Source organism: Chelonoidis abingdonii, chromosome 3 (assembly GCF_003597395.2).
Source record: "Chelonoidis abingdonii isolate Lonesome George chromosome 3, CheloAbing_2.0, whole genome shotgun sequence".
NCBI classification, from domain to species: domain Eukaryota; kingdom Metazoa; phylum Chordata; order Testudines; family Testudinidae; genus Chelonoidis; species Chelonoidis abingdonii.
Window position 1 is genome coordinate 163,144,778 of NC_133771.1, and position 19,006 is coordinate 163,163,783.

Genomic DNA, 19,006 nt, shown 5'->3' on the forward strand with positions numbered 1-19,006 from the left:
TGTACTTACAATTTGGAAACAGAAGATTAGAAGATAGAAAGAACCTTCTCATAGCTGAGAGACAGACAAAAGACTCAGACCCCAAAAATTCCCTCCCTGACTTTGAAAAATCCAGTTTCCTGATTGGTCCTCTGGTCAGGTGTTTGGTTCCCTTTGTTAACCCTTTACAGGTAAAAGAAACATGAACCCTTAGCTATCTATTTATGACACTCTAAGGTGCCACACATACTCCTGTTCTTTTTGCGGATACAGACTAACACGGCTGTTACTCTGAAACATACAACAAGGTCATTCAAACACACATTTGCCCACGCAGCTCCATGCAGGATCAGAGTGGAAAACGGAGCTGCTGGTGTCAGGAAATTTAGTCCAAATTGCCGACAGCTAGTTTCTGACCATCTAGGTGGGCCTTTTTGGAAGCATTTATATCCCCAGTGGATCAAGGATTCAATACTGGAGTACCTGGGTGAAATTCTTTGGCTGTGTTATGCAGGAAGTGAGACTAGATGATCTTATGATCCCTTCTGGACTTAAAATCTATAAATCTGAAATCTCATTGCCAGATCATCACCTTTAGACAGAATAGGGATTCGCACATCCCTTGGGAAACAGCGAGAAAATAAGAAGAAACCAGTTTCACAGTTTCTTGTATTCTGGGTGATGATGGTAATTTTTGAAATTGTAGTGCAATATTTAGCACTCATCAGGCTTTACAAATATTGACCCGCTCCTCTCCTGGAAGACAGGAAAGTACTGTTTCCCCCATTTTACTGCAGAATCACAGAAATTGGGCATGAAAGACGCCCATTAGATCATCCAGCAGGGTCGGCTCCAGGGGTTTTACCGCCCCAAGCCGCCAAAAAAAAAAAAAAGCCGTGAGATCACAATCTGCTGCAATTCAGCAGAAGGTCCTTCACTCGGAACAGGAGTGAGGGACCCTCCGCCGAATTGCCGCCGAATAGCTGGACGTGCCACCCATCTCCGAAGTGGCCGCCCCAATCACCTGCTTGCTAAGCTGGTGCCTGGAGCCAGCCCTGTCATCCAGTCTATTGCCCTGTCTATGCAGGATTGTTCCTCACACTCCATTTTGCAGTGTTAGCACAATCGTTCTGCTCAGTGGCTACTTCAATACTAATAACAACAGGGCAGATTTTTTAAGGCACAGGTGGTGATTACATGCCTAACTCCCATAGAGTCAGTGGGAGTTCAGCACCTATCTGCCATTTGTACCTTTGAAAATGCCCTCCAAATGGCCTGGTTTAAAAAGTCCTAAGAGGTGGCTCTTCCACCTTTTCGCTCAGGAGATTATTCCTCAGCTTAATCCATCTCACTGTCAGGAGGTTTGACCTGACATTCAGCTTTCTTAATTCCACCCCATTACTCTCAGTTAAACCTCATGCATCATTCTAATGGTTCTTCGCTCTCCCTGTGAACACCCTGCAAGTATACTTGGAGTGTTATGTGCCCACCTTCGTAGTGGAGTGATAAAGCTCTCAAAACAATCTTTGGCTCTTAACATTTTCCCTGATAATTTCTGCTGCTCTCCTCAGAACACTCAGTTCATTAATATCAGTTCGTTCGTGAAGCACTGGAATGGGTTACCTAGGGAGGTGGTGGAATCTCCTTCTGTCATGGTATAAAACCCCACTCTGAACCTTAGAGTCCAAAAGATGGGGTACCAGCATGAATCCCCCTAAGCTCAATTACCAGCTTAGATCTTGTAGGCTGCACCAAACCTGAGACTTGGAGTGCCTGGTACACTCTGGTCCCCCCAAAAAACCTTCCTGGGGACCTCAATACCCAAACCCCTTGGTTCATCACAACAAAGGGAAAATAAAACATTCGCCCCTCCTCCTTTCATTCCTCCTAGACTCCTCCCCTCCTGGGTACACTAGGAGATAACTGGTGATTCACTCCTTGAATCTTAAAACAAGAGAATGTACCTATCCCCTCCTCCTCTTTTCCCTCTCACCAAGCAATATAGATTCAAGCTCCGTGAATCTAAAACAAAGGGGAAATTCACCTTTCCCCCTCCTCCTCTCCTCCCTTCTTCCCACAATTTCTGGTGAGTAACAGACTCGTTCCTTTGAGCCTTAAACGAAGGGGAAAATCAAAGATCAAGTTTTAAAAAGAAAAAGCCTTTTATATAAAAGAATAAGATAAAAAATATCTCTGTAATCAAGATGGATATTACAGGGTCTTTCAGTTATAGACAGCACAAAAGAAGAATAAGCCTCCCCCCAGCAAAGATACAAATTAAAATCTTTCCAGCAAAATACACATTTGCAAATAAAGAAAACCAATCAAAAAGACTAAAACCGCCTTCTTACTTTGACTACTAAATTTGAACAGAAGAATTAGAAGCCTGTTAGGTTACGTGTGTCATCTCAGCAACCAAGAGAAAGCAACAAAAAAGAACACACCACAAAAAGACTTCCCTCCACCGGATTTTTAAACTATCTTGTCTCCTGATTGGTCCTCTGGTCAGGTGTTCCAGGTTCACTGTTTGTTAACCCCTTACAGGTAAAAGAGACATTAACCCTTAAATATCTGTTTATGACACTTTCCTTAGAGGTTTTTAAGGCCCGGCTTGACAAAGCCCTGGCTGGGATGATTTAGTTGGGGATTGGTCCTGCTTTGAATGGGTGCTTGGATTAGATGACCTCCTGAGGTCCCTTCCAACCCTGATATTCTATGATCTGATAGGGGAAACTGAGGCACAGAGGGTAGGTGACTTCTCCAAGGCCACATAGAAAGTCAGTGACAGAGCCAGCACCAGATCTCGAGATGTCCCTGGGTCTCAGACCATTATACGAGGTTTTCCCTCTTTCTCTCCATTTGAGGGATGAGTTCCCTAAAAGGGAGGGACTCCTCCTGTATGCCCTCTCGCTTGGCATTGGGATGGTTACTGAGCAATTTTTGTTCTAATTCATGGAAAAGTATCAGTCACTCAACTTTTGTAAAAGTTTTTTTTTAATATAGAAAACTCAAATTTGGGGGGCAAAATTGGGTGAGTATCCCTTTAAGTGCGGTGATATTATCATCAGGTAGGGCAAAATAGCCAGTCATGATCATAGCACGCATGTGACAGCAATGAGCCGCATACGCACTGCTTTGGGGGTTGTCCAGAAACAGCTGTTCCCAGCCCTCACCACACACTGCGGCTTCTCTCTGGAAAAACACAGAAGAAACTAAACTAGCTGCAAAGCTGTCTTGACTTTGGGATGCTTGACATCTGGATCCAAATTTCATGGCTTGAGCCCATCTCTAATGACAAAGCCCCAGCAGGAGGTGCTGCCATATGTTGGGAGAGGAAGCACAGCAGGCGGAACAGATGCGGGTGCCTCCTTTCAGAGGTCCCCTCCCTGCTGCCTCTCCCCCCACCCCTTTCCCTTTTGCTGCAGCATTTATAGAGGAGAAAGTGCCAGTGAGAAGCGGAGCCTCAGAGCTCGCCCAGGGGCGGGTATTAATAGGCCAATAAAACATGTCCTTGTGCCATGTCTTAGTGCTATATTGGGAGCCACCTTCATTGCTAGAGAAAGGAAATGAGATCAGTGAGGGATTTGGAGGCTCTAAGCTATTGCATTCTGCTCTCTTCACACCCGGGTGCTGTTCTTCTGCCCCTGTGGCACATGCTGAGTATCGCTGCAATCAGTAGGGGGCACTGATGAATGCACAGTTAGCCCAACCAGCTGCACCATTCATCCCTCTTCCCCCTCCTTTCTGTTCAGCCCACCACGGACTATGTCTCTCTGAAGGGTTTAGCGAGAAGGGGGCTGTATATTTCAACCCCCTGCTTGCTTGTGTCTTCAAACACATTGAAGAGGAAGGACGATGTGATTTCAGTGCACTGAAAGCACAGTACTCATGCTGCAGGGGATGCTTTGTGAGTGAAGAATCAACTTCTAAACATCTAGGAGCCTTGCGGACACCGGGTTTAATCCCAGCAGGGCAATTCAAAGCCTTCATCTCTTCCCAGCTTACTGGGTTTGGAAATAATACTTGCATTATCTATATTTCTTTCCTTCCAAGGATCTGAGAGTGCTACTGTAATAAGTAATCCTCACAATCCCCCTGAGGGAAGTGGTTTTATGCTCATTTAACAGATGGGGAAATTGAGGCACTGCAAGGTTAAAGCATGTGTCCAAGTAACACAGAGCCAGGAATAGAAGCCAGATGCCCTGGTGCCTAGGCCTGTCCCTTTCCCAAAAAAGGGTAAGGGACAGGCCTAGGCACCAGGGCATCTGGCTTCTATTCTATTATTTCTAGAGTTTAAAGCTAATCCCTGGTGCATTGTTATTTTTGCCTCTGTTATTACTAAAATCCACCCCTGTTCTGTTAAACACGTTTCATGAAGCTGGCATGTAACAGAAAGTCTCAGACTCTAAAGTATCTCCAGCTCAGCCACGCAGGGCTCTGTCCTGACAGGGGAACACTCTTCTGCTTGTACCACGACTCCCTCCTATTTTTCCTGTCACTATTTCACACCTACTTGACACAGCTACAACTCTGCACACCTGAGTTACATGGCACATGGAACCAAGGCCTGACAAGGGGAACTGCAATGTCTGCAGAGAGGGAAAGGCAGCAGACAAACGGCAACAGCAAGGCAGAGGGTGGACTGGGTGGTGGAAGGGATTGCTAATGGGCTACCAAGCCATTCTTTGCTAGGTCTCCAGCCTGAATCCATACAGGGTTGGCACTCAATGGACGTTACCACTATCCAAAGGATGTTCAGTGGTCTACGTGAAATACATTGGTGGGCCTCACTGTAATACTACCAGCTAAGGGTCCACATTTCATTTAGCATCTCTGCTGGCACTCTCGGCAAAGAAAGGGAACGGCCAGGGGGACTAACCACCCATGCCACAGTCCTAGCCCTGGTCTCTGCAGGTCAGGATTGAGGCGTGCTGGAGTGGGATGAAGCAACTTCAATCTGCAGGCTGATGCTTGGCAGCCTGGCACCAGCTGCAGTACATTCACTGACAAAGAGCTCAAGATGAAGTTTCAAACCAATTTGGGCATTGACAACATCCCCAAAGCCTTCCTTCTAATCTGAATGCAGATTCCAACTTGCTTTTGTTTTCGATGGAGTCTGGTAATCCCCTGTGGCTGGCAATCACACTGCCATAAAGCAGTGGAGCTCAGTTGTTAATGTTGGAGGAAAAAAACCCAAAACCCGCTGCAGTGCTACATCGTTTTCTGAGTGCTCTATCTAATTAGGAAGAAGAGTAAATCACCAAAGGGCTGAAATGTATTTCACTGCAAATATAATGAAAGGAACAGTCAGTTATTCCAGTCCTGCAGAATGCACCACAAGATCCTGATTTCCCAGTCACTTACCCTGAAGCCAGTGGAGTTGCTCTGGCACAAGTGAGATCAGAATCTGGCCCCATGAGTGCTTGGTACAGGGGAGATTCTGCTCTGTCACAGCTGGAAGGTGAGCAGCTCTGTGACTAGGACACCGAGGGGCATGTTCTGACCTCCCTCCCTGTGCACAGGTGAGAGCAGGAGCTAACCTCACGTAGCTTGAGGCACAAGTACACCACTTTGCTGTCACTGTGTTAACTTCTTTAGTCCATTTTGTGTCGTATTGCTTTCCCTTTTACACACAAGCTGTCATCCTACTTCTCAGCTACTTCGTGTTAGAGTGCTCCCAGCTCACTGAATGAGCAGTCATTGCCTGTTACAAAGGGTCAGTTACCTCACCGTTGCTGCAGGGAGAAGCCAACTTTCCCTCTCTGGGCCAGGGAGACTCACTGTGGTCCAAGTGGGGTTTCCACCCTGCCTACCCTCAGGAACTCTGCTGGTGGAGGATACCAAAGAGACAATTATTGCTGCTATTACACCAGTGCCCAGAAGCTGCAACCAAGATCAGGGCCCCTGTGTGCTCACCCTGTATATACACACAGTCAGAGACATTCCCTGCCTCAGAAAGCTTACAGGAGGCCCAGTGAGACGAAGTGACTTGTAATCCAAGGTCACGCTGCGGGTTAGTGGTAGAATTGGGAACCAAACCTATGTCTCCTGCCAGTCCAGGGCCTTCCATAAAAAGTGTCTCCTCCAGCCTCCATGATCATAATCCAGGCTTGGCCAATGTCACTCATTTTCGCACTTTGTGGGACCCCTGCAACTCTTGACTAGCTTAATCTAGCAATGGGATGGGCAAGCCCCATGGCTAGCAAAACTTGGGTCTGTTACAGTTTGAACCTTGGTTAAATGCTGCCTGGGACTCCATGACCATGGCTGCCCTCTGATACTGGGAAGGTAAGAACATTACATGATCAGGGCCAGCCTCAAAGGGAACTTCGTTGATAATGAAAACAGCCAGTGACCTAACATAGGTTAGAACAATGTATAAGGGGTATAAACCCTCATGCTTCAGGGCATAAGCCAACTACTAATTGACGGGTTAGGAAGAAACTTCTCCTCTGGGCAGGCTATTTCATAACTGTCCATTTTGGTCCCTTCCTGGAATGAGGCTTCCAGACTAGATGGACCACACGTCTGATCCAGCATGGCACATCCTATATTTATGTTTAGTTTTCTTTGCAAAGACATGTTTTAGACGATTAATCCAAGAGAGAGAAAAAGGCTCACTGCGGCTTTTTGTGATGAATTTCTTCAGATAGCAGTGCAAGAAAGAGCAGATGCTGCCGGTCAGACCACTGGCAAGAAATTCTCTCTCACACACACTTTACATGGTGAGAAAGAAATAAAATACTTTAGAGAAATAGTGTATGGAAGACAACAATAGCACTAGACAATGGATGGGATTATTGTAAAACACGACCATCTGTTCCTCTGGATCCCTGACAGCGTTGCTACATCTGTTAAGACAGGATTTTTTTTTGTTGCTAGCCACAGTCCCCAGAGGTGCTGAAGTACTAAAACCAGCTTAAGATCTGTCTCCCTATCATCAAGTGCCTCATTCTTCTTTTATGACTGCAAGCCTACCTGATCCGATCTGCAGCATCATTACAGCTGCAAACAGAATCAAGTCCGGCCTGATCCAGCTGTCTGACATGGTATATCAGCGATTTAACCTCTCCATCGAGGCTCAGAGCTAGAAGCTCCCCAAAGGACAGGTGTGAACACAGAGGTCAAAGGTGGATTTAGATGACTAGAAGCACAGGGCCCAAAATCTACTTGCCATCAAACTATATAGGGGAGGTTTCCATGCTGGGATCTCTCTTCCATCTAACCAAGGTCTAGCTGGGAACTTCTCTCCGATTTAGCAGTATAGGCATGGAAGGGTTGTCACAGCCTTCTGGCGATTATTGATTCATAGATTCAAAGGCCAGAAGGGACCTCTGTGATCATCTAGTCTGACCTCCTGTATCACACAGGCCATAGAACTGCCCCAAAAGAATTCCTAGAGCAGAGCTTTTAGAAAAACATCCCATCTTGATTCAAAAGCTGGCAATGGTGGAGAATCCACCAGGATCTTCAGTACATTGCTCCACTGATTAGTTTAAAAGAATACTTCTTATTTCCAGTTTGAATTTGTCTAGCTTCAACTTCCAGCCATTGGCTAATGTTTTATATTTCTCTGCTAGACTGAAGAGCCCACTATTAAATATTTGTGCCCCGTGCAGACACTGATAGACTGTAATAAAGCAACTCCTTACCTTTTCTTTCTTAAGGTAAACAGATTATGATTCTTGAATCTATCACTATACAGCATGTTTTCTAATCCTTTAATCATTCTTGTGGCTCTTCTTCAAACCCTCTCCAATTTATTAACATCCTTTTTGAATTGTGGACACAGAACTGGGCACAGTATTCCTGCAGCAGTCGCACCAATGCCAGCTACAGAGGTAAAATAACCTCTCTGCACCCACTCAAGATTCCTATTTATGCATCCCAGGATCGCTGTTTTCGCCACAGCATCGCACTGGGAGCTCATGTTCAGCTGAATATCCACCATGACCCCTTAATCTTTTTCAGAGTCATTGCTTCCCAGGATTGAGTCACCCATCCTGTAGGCATGGCCTAAAATCTTTGTTCCTAGATATACAGATTCATATTTAGTTGTATTAAAAACACACATTGTTTGTTTGCACCCAGTTTCCCAAGTGATCCAGATCACTCTGAATCAATGACCTGTCCTCTTCAATTTTACCACTATCTCAATTTTTGTGTCATTGGCAAACTTTATCAGTCATGATTTAATGTATTTTTCCAGATAACTAATAAAAATGTTAAGTAGTGCTGGGCCAAGAACTGATCCTTGTGGGACCCCACTAGAATAATGATTCCCCATTTACAGTTATATTTTGAGACCTATCAGTTAGCCAGTTTTTAATCCATTTAATGTGTGCCATGTTAATTTTTTATTGTTCTAGATTTTTAAATCAAAATGCTGTGTAATATCAAGTCAATTACATCAACACTATTACCAATTTTATCAACAAAAATTGTAATCATAAAAAAAAATACCGATTTGGTCTGACAGGATCCATTTTCCATAAACCCCCATTGATTTGCATTAATTATATTACCCTCCTTTAATTCTTTATAATTAACTCCTGTATCAGCTGCTCTATTATCTTGCCTGGGATGACTGACAGGCTTATAATTAGCCAGGTCATCCTATTTACTATTTTAAAAAATTGGCACAATGTTAGCTTTCTTTCAGTCCTCCGAAACTTTCACATTACTCCAAGACTTCTTGAAAATCAACATTAACAATCCAGCAAGCTTCTCAGCTAGCTCTTTTAAAACTCTTGAATAGAAGTTAACTGGACTGATTTGTAAATGTCTAATTTTAGTAGCTGCTCTTAACATTCTCCAGAGACACTAATGGAATGGAAAGTGTGTGATCATCACTATATGATGAAACTATATCACCTGTTTTTCCTCAAATACAGAACAGAAATAGTTATTGAATGATTCTGCCTCTTCTGCATTATTATTGATAATTCTATCATTTCCATCTATTAACAGACGAATACCATTGCCAGGATTCTTTTTGTTCTTAATGTATTTAAAAATATTTCCTTATTGTCCTTAACTCCACTGGCCATATATACCTCCTTGTATCCCTTGGCTTCCCTTATCAATTTTCTACAATGCTGAACTTCTGATTTATATTCATTACTATCAACTTTCCCTTTCTTCAATTTGTTTTTATATATATATATATATATATATATACACACATTTTGACAGATGCCTTCACTTCCCCTCTAAACCAGTTTGGTCTTTTAACTAGTAAAACCTTCTTCCTTGATTGTGGCTTTTGGGGCCTCTGGTAAGGTGTTCTTAAATTATTCCAAATTTTCATTCACATTTTTCTGATAAATTCTTCATTTCAGCTGATTTGGCTCATAATTGTTTTCAGCTTTGTGAAACTGGCCTCATTAAAGCACTCTCTATATATTACTGATCTGCACTTTATGCTGCTTGCACATTATAAATGTTATCAAGTCATGATCACTTTTACCTAAGTTGTTTGCAATACCCCTCACCCCCCTTTGAGAATGCCTAGGTTACTATTTCAGGCACGCTGCAAATTCAGGCAGGTATTGATGCATCCATTCACATTTTCAAGATTATGTCTGTGAACATAAGAACTAGAAATATAGTTGGATGTTTTAAAGAAAAAAGTAAGAATGGGATGGAATGGGAGATTACTAGCAGTTCCCCAGTAACATGTTCACAATCACCAGGTTGAGAATCTTTGGTTTAGTTTATTTAGCAACATTGTGTCTATCACCATGGAGGAGATGGGCTACTATAGACCAATAATGGCAGCCCTTTCAGTGTTGGAACACTTTGAGACATTGAAAGGCTCCATACTTGCCCAGGATACAGATGAAAACAACTAGAGGAAACCATTCAGAACATTTGGAGTTAATCCAGTATTAGTCAGACACTACTTGAGACCATGGGTGGCACTGGGAACCTCCCCGCCCGCCGCCTTCAGGGAAGCTAGCCCCAGGCCCTACTCCTTCTGCGCGAGGCCCCGCCTCTACCTTTCCTTTTTTGCCCTCCTCCCCCACCAGACTCTCACCACCGCCAAGGGAGCCCCACCCCAACTCTGAAGCGCCAGCCCGCCCCAGCCCCAGGTGGCCCCAGCCCCGGAACACCAGCCAGCCCCTGCCCGGCCAGCTGGTCCGAGCACCCACCCCAGGTGCCCCAAGTGCTAGGCCACCAGCCAGCTTGCCCTAGCCCCAGCCCCAGCCACTTTGGGGGAAAGGCTGAGCAAGGGCAGGAAGAGAAGCTGCCTGGTCTGGGGCCACGGGGGAAGACTGGGATGCAGAAGGGGGCCTCAGGGTGGAGCATGGGTGCACCATGCCTGACTGTTTTGGGAGGCTTAGCCTCCCCTGGCCCATGATACCCGCCGGCCATACTTGAGAGGAAGAGCCAGCCTCATCTCTTGGGAGGATGAAGATCCATGTGTCCCTGCAACAACAGAGACTCACCAAAGTTCTCCCCACCCCAGATATCCATGGCAGTGTCGTACTTCCCCAGGTGGTTGAACCAGGTTTTGTCGATCACAAAGAGCCCCCCTGCAATGATTGGAGTCCTGCAGAGATACAAAGGGAAGAGGGCACGAGCTCTTACTCAAACATTGGAGCAGAACCCGAGATGCACAATAAGCCAGCTCCTTTCTCTTCCTATTCTGCTCTCAGTTGGATATATCTCTGAATCTTCCTATTACCCCGAAACAAGAACACACATCTCAACATGGCAGAGTCATTTAACTCATTGGCTTGGTATTTTTCTGTCAATCCTAAACTGCCTGGCACTTAAAATCAGGCTAATGCACCCATTACCACAACTCCTACAAGCCCAGAGTTAACAGCCCCGATTGTAGGCTTCAGAACCAAAAATGCACTTAGCACTTGGAGATTATTTACATGACATGACCTAAACGACCTTTGTGACGTATCTTATTAGGAGCACCATTGCAACAGGGAGAGGACATCTGTGCCTATTCAACAGGGGATTTTTAAAAGCCATCACTATGAGTTTGATCCAGGGTTTCTCAAACTGGGAGTCCCGACCCAAAAGGGGGTCACAAGACTATTGTAGGGGGGTTGCAAGAGCAGCAGCTGCTGGCTGGATGCCCAGCTTTGAAGGCACCACCACCATCACCAGCAGCAGCGCAGAAGTAAGAGTGGGCTGGTGTGGGGGCAGTTTGTCCCTTTTTAGGGGGGTTATCACAGCTTGAAATATTTTCAAAGGGGGTCCCAGCAAAAAAAGTTTGAGAACCCCTAGTTTGATTTTTATTCAAAAATAGGGCTACTTTTTGCCTTCCAGATTAGCTGAGGGTATCAAAAAGAAGTCACGTGGAGAGCTGGAGAGAGAGAGAGGAGAATCATTTTAGGAGTACCACCCATTTGATGAGGCAGGCCCCATTTCTATGAGCCTGCGCCAAGTCTTGCAAACATGTACAATTAAGATGCATTGGATTTGTCTCAGGTCTCATGGTCTTGCTGCACTGGGAGGGGGCTCCAATTGTTTTTGCAAGGCAGGACAATCATGAAAATGAGATGGGGCATCAGCAGATGAACATGAGCTCATTACAAGAACCAGGGTAAAAAGCAGCAAGATTTGGTTCCCCATGATGTGTGTCCTCTGTATCATTTCTGGACCTCTGAGCTTTCACCACCACATTCCTTATTCCATGCTGCACGTCACAACAACAATACTTCTCTTTAAGGACTGGACAAAATACCAGATAACACCATACCTCAGCAAGCAACAGGGGGTAGTAATGAGTAAGGTGAGCACTCCCTCAAACCCAAGGGATGAGGACAGATTTTTTTCTCTTCCTGATTTAACTCTCCTGAGATTCACCACTCACTTCCTATTACCTTCAGACTTGCTGTCCACCCCTGAGGCAGCTTAGAAGGGCAAAGCCGGTTGGGAAGGCGTGATCTGAATCACCTGTTTTCATCAAGGGTTTCACCCTTTTTCAAGGATTCCTCTTGTTTTTGGGTAAAATATGAGTTGTGAGAAGTAAAGTAAGAGTCTTTGCTGAGGGGAGAAGGCTGGATGAACTAGAAGCCTTCACCTATTTTTACTTAGACTTTTGGGGAGGAGGGAAACATGTGGAGCCCTTAGGCACTACCCTATTACAGTAATAAAATCCATGAGATTCAGGACTGTTATGGGACGGGTGGGAATACCTATCCATCTCCTCCATGGTGCCATATATGTTAAACCAGGTCCCTAATTGGTACTTAGATTTCCTTCTGGACCAGCTAAATAGAACCATGTGCTGTATCTACAGAATTAGGCAATATCTCCAGTCAGGGTCATATCCATAGCTGGTGAAGTCAACGGAAAGACTCCCGTAGACTTCAATGGGCTTTGGATCCAGGGCTGCACAGAGATGGGGGGCAAGTGGGGCAATTTACCCCAGGCCCTGGGCAGGGGCCCCCATAAGAAGATAGTATTCTATAATACTGCAACTTTTTTTTATGGAAGGGGCCCCTGAAATTGCTTTGCCCCAGGCTCCCTGAATCCTCTGGGTGGCCCTGTTTGAATCTACTCCTTAATGTGCAAATTTCCCTGCAAGTGAAAAGGGCAAAATCAGACAAGGCCCTGGATACAGCCTGGCTGGCACCAGCTTCCACAGGAGAAAGCCCTCTATTCACCCCAGTTTTCCCCCCCTTCACTGCCTTGCTACTTACTTAATGGCTTCTGTAGGGTCAATTCGTTTGGCTTTCTGCTCTGAGGAAAGCTGCTCCCATTTGAAATGTAGACTCCAATCAAACCCTACAAACAAAGTAGAGAAGGACCATGGTGAACTTGGAGATGGACACAAACTAGGAGACCACCAAAACCATCCCCTAGCCAGCACAGAATTGTTTGATTCTCCAGTTTCAAATGACCCAGATAATGGGGCTGCAGCCAGTTCTCTTAGGAGACGATTCCAGTGTCTCACACATTTATATATTACAAACAAAAAGCTACATGAAAGGAACGTTACATTGCAATGTCCAACACTCAAAAGTCACGAAATGCTAGAACAAAGGTGGCCTCTACAGCCTTAATTCAGCACCCTTACGCATAAGCATTAGGATACAGCTTTTAACTACATGAGCACACACTACTGTCTGCACAAGGGCCCTGCCTCATTCAGTGAACAGAATGGACAGGGCTCAGTTGATGATCAGCAGTTTAATATTTCATTTTACCACCATCGTTCACCATGTGGGCCCATGGCCTTATTTATTTATTATTAATTTCCTCATGGGCTTTTCTATGGTGCTTATCACTGTAATATTGGAGGGGTTCACAAGCATTAGCGAATTTACCTTCACGATCCCCCTGTAGGATGATGGGGTGATACTATCCTGATTTTACGGATGAGAAGCTAAGGCATGGAGGCACTAAGGTCCAAAGTGCACATTAACTCCTGGTGCCCAGTTGGAGAGATGTAGGGCCTGATTTTTCATAGTACTCAGCATTACACAGCATTTTGAATGTTCAAAGCACAGCTCCTAACGACTTCAGTTGCAGTTGTGAGTGTTCAACACATCTGCAAATCAAGACAGGCCCCCAAAATTGAGGAACATACAAGTAGTGACCATCTCTGAGAAGTCTACTTTAAGAAACTCTGTGGCGAGCATAGAAACCAATTCTCCTAGCAGCAGTCAACTGCCTAAATCCTGAGACTCTCCCCTCCCTTTTAGCAGTCCCCTGCCTCATTCACCACCCACCTTTCAACTCTGCAACAAATGAAACAGGAGCTCTCAAACAACACCTCCTTCACTGCACAACCCTGGTTCATTCTCCATGCATTGGGAAATGTTGCATGTTCTGGGGCTTCTAGACAAGGAGGTGCAGAGCAGAAAGGGTCACAGAGACAGGAATCGCAGAGAACCAGCCAGTTTGCAGTGAGGTCCAAACAAGAGGCTGCCTCATCTGCTGAGCCCCCATCTTGAGAAGGGGGATCAAAGATTCTAGCAAAGAGGCAATGAGCCACGCCTGTCTGAACTTGAAGAATGGCTTTGGTTCTATTTATAGAACTGTATAAATTGCCATACCAGAATACATTCACGGTTCATCTAGCCCAGTTACCCCTTTCTGCAGAGGCTATAGAAACTGGACTTCTGTATGGGCCACGTCTTCTCTGGCACAAACCTGTTAATCTGTCATTAGTCTCATCATAGCTTCCATTTGTCTCTGTGTTAAAACCACCAGACAACCAAGCCTGGTAGATAGTCCCTGCACAGAGCACTAGCTGGCATTTTCTAGAGAAATCCAAGGACATGAGTAAAAAACTCCAGGGGCGCGTGCAATGCAAAAACAAGAAGAGGAACCACACTCTCTCAGAATAATCAGAGAACAGCGTTCTCCAAGGAAGGAAGAGTAATCTTGCCATTTAGCAGAGGGAAGTCATATTTCAGTGCCTGATTCTTCACTGTGTCACTTTGGTTTTACACTGGCATATATCTGGAGTGACTCAGTGGGAAAATCAGGCAACCAGAAATGTGCAAAGCTCAGAAAGGGACTTCAGCTAACAAACCAAATTATAGCTGTGGAGATATGCACGGCAATACCATCCCTCTATATCCCTCCCCTTCGATGACACCTGGTTCTCTCTGCTGCTGGCGCTTAGCTTAGATGGAATACTTCCCTCGCAGCACCCTAGTAAGGAACCCCATTCCCTCAAGTCAGTGGTATGAAGGACCAATCTAGCCTTGCAAACTGATGGAGGGGGAAACAGGCCATTTTTAGCATGCCTTGCACAAAACAGCTGTGTATACAGAGCATTATAAATAATCTTTATAGTAGGGAGCTCCGACTCAGTGCCTCCTTCACACTGAGTCAGCCACTTCCCTCTGCCAGTGTCTGCTGAGCATAATGCCTGACAGATCAGCATCACCCGACTGGGAGTGAGCACAACACACACTCACCTCCTCTGAGGTCCGAGGAAGCGGCCACATAGGCAAAAGTGTCCAAGTTGATGATGTCGATAACTGGACTGACCACGCGGGTTGGATCCTGAGAACAAGGAACAAAACAACCCATGACTTTTGACCTGACGTAGCTTCTCCTCAGAAGCCCTTTCAGGAGCAGGTGCTGGGAAATCCTGTATTATGGGCAAAGATCTGAGGAAGCTGGTTTGCCACTGAGGTCTGGAGTCCTCTACTGATCCACAGGACAGAGAAGTCAGGGGTGGGCCAAATTCTTAGCTGTGTTCACTGGCTGGAACTCCTGATATCAATCCAGTTTCTGCTGGACTGGTGCCATATCACAAGAGCAACCCTCACCCTTGTTGGCTGTCTTATCAGAAAGGCTAAGGGTTGAATGGAAGCATCGACTCAGACAGTGGATGGGTACAAGGTTGAGGGTACACTGCCAGCGTGGTGCGTGGGGAAGCTTATACTTCCCCTATTATGAGCAGAGGACTTAGTCTCCAAGGCTGTCAAGCCAGCGTCTTTCGCTAGCTCTAAATTCCCTCACAAAGAAACCCGGACTGCATAGGCTGTGCGTGGGTTTCATACCCAACTTGGCTCAAGAATCTTTAGCCAAGTACAAAACTCCATCTTTCTTTTACAAATTCATCAATTTATTTCCCCCACCACCTCTTTTCAAGTCTTTTTATTGAATTTCAAAAGTTAAGCGACAAGCAAACAGTTTAAAGAATAGACAAAACAAAGCCAGCCAGCCAGTTAAAACATATAGAAAAACACTACATATCATAAATCCGCAAAATTACCAGACAGCACTGCTTTTGTCAAAGGAGGGGTAGGGGTTAAAAAAAGAATGAAATGATGTTAAATATTTGGTACTAGTGAATTAATTAACATCTTGTTATAGGAAAAGAGATTATACAAACAGTTAGGGACAAAAATATCTACAGGAGGATGAGATTTTGACAGCTTTGACTGGTCTCTTATCTTCCTTTTTCTTTTCAAAAATCCCAAACTCGAATTATAGCTCAAACTTCAAGCTTTTCCTCTCATCAGATCAAATCGCTTTTCACAGACATGCAGACGAATGCACCTTAGCACACGCAGACTTGCTCTCTCACTCTGGGAAAAGATTTTGTTTTAGAAATCAGTCCTGACAAATAGGAGCTACGTTCTGGTGCAGTCACAGGACACAGGAGCTGAGCGCTGAAAGTCGTGCTGCTTGGCCATATTGGGGACTTAGGCTTTATACATCGGAATGATCATTTTTGGCATTTCTACGACATTGTCTATCCGAGAATCTCAAAGCACGTGTATGAACATTGATGAATTAAGCATCATAACATCCAGGGCAGGTCAGTAAATATTGTTATTCCCATATGGTAGATGGAGAAACTGAGACACAAGACATTAAAGACTGACACTCTGCACCTCAAAGTAGCACCCTGGAACCCCCATATTCACCACTGCCATATAATCATGATATATTTTGTATAAAGTAAACTTTGCAAGGATAATTTTGAAAGTCTTGATTTGTTGCACAGTAATATCAGTTGTACATACTATCATTATATGTGAAGTTATGAAGTATTGCTGAAGATGGTACTGAAATACGCTGTGAGGCTGGGAGATTCCCACAGCCAGCCTTTCAGTTGCAACAAAGGAGGGGCCAGACAGCATTAATGGCCCACCAAGAAGAATCAACTATCCCAGAGACTTCTCAGAGAAGGCATATACACAGTGGAGCTGCCTGACCCCACCTCACAGTTAGGATCTTTCTAGCAGCTGGAAGAAGGTATAAAAAGAGAGACAGTGATATCACTTGGCTTCTTCCCCTCCCCATCTCAACACCTGGAAAATCATCTGGAAAGAAAAGACTTGAAACTAAGAAGATTGGTCCCAGGTTGTAGGGAAGTCCAGTCTATGTACTGAGGAACTATAAGCTAACTGTACCATCTGTTAATGTGGGACTGTTTGATTCAAATCATCCGTAGTCTCAGTTAGAATTAGACTGAGAATTTATTTTTGTTTCTTAGATAACCATTTTTGATCTCTATGCCTGCTACCTATAATAACTTAAAATCTCTCTTTTTGTAGTTAATAAATCTGTTTTATATTTTACCTAAACGCGTGTGTTTTGGTTGAAGTGCTTAGGAAAACTCAACTCACGTTAACAGGGGCTGTTGCAAGTGCATTACCCTTTTGTTGGAGTGGCAAAGAAGGTAATGAATTTACACTGGCCAGGCTTCTGATCAGGACAAGATGGTACAATTCTGGGGCATAGGGCTGGAGCTGAAGGGAATTGTCTGGAGCTTCTCTGTTGATAGTTAATGAGAGGCTGGGAGATCATTCATGTAACTCAGTTGGGCATGTCCCTGCCTGTGGATGGCTGTGTAAGTGCAGTGCCTATCAGAGGCTTGTACCTTGGCATCAGCACCACAGTGTTAGAGGCGACCCAGGTTGGTGGGACAGAGAGCTTAGTGGTCCCGCAGTCCAGGTTGCACCTTGGAGACCCCGTCACAAAGTCCCAGTCCTGCTCCTGATTAAGTCAATGGCAAGACTGATCCCTAAATGGCTTGACCAAAGTCAGTGCACAGAACTCTGACACCCATACTTGTGTCTGAACCTCAGTATCACTTTTCCCCTCAAACAGCACACCTTTTTGCCGGAAGTTTTTCTACCGCCTCTTTTCCCAGCATGATGAACTTTTGAAATTGATTGAAAAATCCTTAATACAAGAATCTAACCAATACAGAACAGAAAGCCAAATAAGTGACCCCAGAGGTTAGTGCTCTGCACTAGGGATGGTCAGGAATTTTTTTTCCCATTCCATGAATATTTTTTGAAGCATTCAAGATTTTTCCTATCACAAATGAGGACGAAAAGTCAAAATCTGACAACTACAAACCCCCAAATTTTTTTTTTCATTGGGGTCAGTGGAAACATTGTCATATTTCATTTTGATTTCACCTTTTTCTGTTTGTTTAACCTTTTTTTTTTCAGTCTCTGTAGCTTACATTTCTAAACAAAAATTTTTTTTTGAACCAGGAACCTGGATGTTTTAATTTTGAAAATGTCAAAATGAAACATTTTGATGATTTGGAAACCTTTGGTCTGAACATTTTTCAAATCAGGAGAGTCACTGAACCTGCCCCTGTTTCACGAACCATTTTGATTTTGATGAATTGGAGTTTTCAACCAAGAAAAAAAAAATTAATGGAAAATGTCCCAACCAGCTCTACTCTGCACTATGAAATGAGAGATCTCTGTCCACATCTTAGCTCTGATTTCTGGACAGCTGAACCAGCAAGAAGCTGAGGAGAGGGTGTCTCAAGGTTGCTTTCTAGTGACCCTTCTGATTGACCCAAAGAATGGCACTGATGAGCTCAAACTACAGTCATGCCCACTGGCTACAGGAAGGTCTCCACGAGACAGGGCAAAAGGATTTAAACCCAGGATGGAGAGGAAATCAGAGGATACTGTGTATGAAACTTATGTTGAGGAAGAATTATTATGTCTGGTCATTATGTTAACATTTTACCATGAGCAACTTGCTCATGAACACATTTAGAAAGCCATAATTCGTGTCCAGATTGGTTTCTCCTCATCCTCATTACAAAGCAAAGACTCTTACAAGAAAATCCCCATGAACATTCTCTGTGTTTCTCAGCAGAGAGAAATACTGCAGGGATTTTAGCTTTCAGTGACATACTTAGAATCTCTGTGCCTGAGTGTCCACATCTATACAGTAGGGATAATGATCTTACCCAGCGTGCACAAAGGGCTTTGAGATCCTGAAAAGAAAGGCACTTCTTATAAGCATAGCTACTATTTGATTTATAGTCAACTTCTACTTTAGTCAGTTTCACCTTCTGGCTCTCACATGCCTAGCACAATGCTGAACTGTTGGGGTTGCAAAAATTTCAAGAGCATGTTTACCTCTAAACCTCCCCCTCTTCCCATATTTTCAAATTCTTAATTAGAATTTTCGAAAATTCATGAACACATTTCTACTGATCTTGTCGTCACACAAACTAAATTATATCCGCAAGTCGACCACGCATTGTCTCTTTAGAATGTTCTTAAAAGTCAAATAAAATATTTAAATGGAAATGGAAACTTAT

General features: G+C 44.3%; 1 protein-coding gene across 1 annotated transcript in view; it reads right to left on the bottom strand.

Moving 5' to 3' along the window:
• GALNT14 (polypeptide N-acetylgalactosaminyltransferase 14) overlaps positions 1-19,006 on the bottom strand; it is a 201,701-nt gene that overhangs the window by 28,692 nt on the left and 154,003 nt on the right. Inside the window, exons 7-9 of the mRNA XM_032798229.2 lie at positions 14,883-14,970; positions 12,651-12,735; positions 10,431-10,534 (exon numbers count right to left, since the gene is read on the bottom strand). Coding sequence (XP_032654120.1) covers positions 10,431-10,534; positions 12,651-12,735; positions 14,883-14,970 — 277 coding nt within the window. The remainder of the gene's footprint in view (positions 1-10,430; positions 10,535-12,650; positions 12,736-14,882; positions 14,971-19,006) is intronic.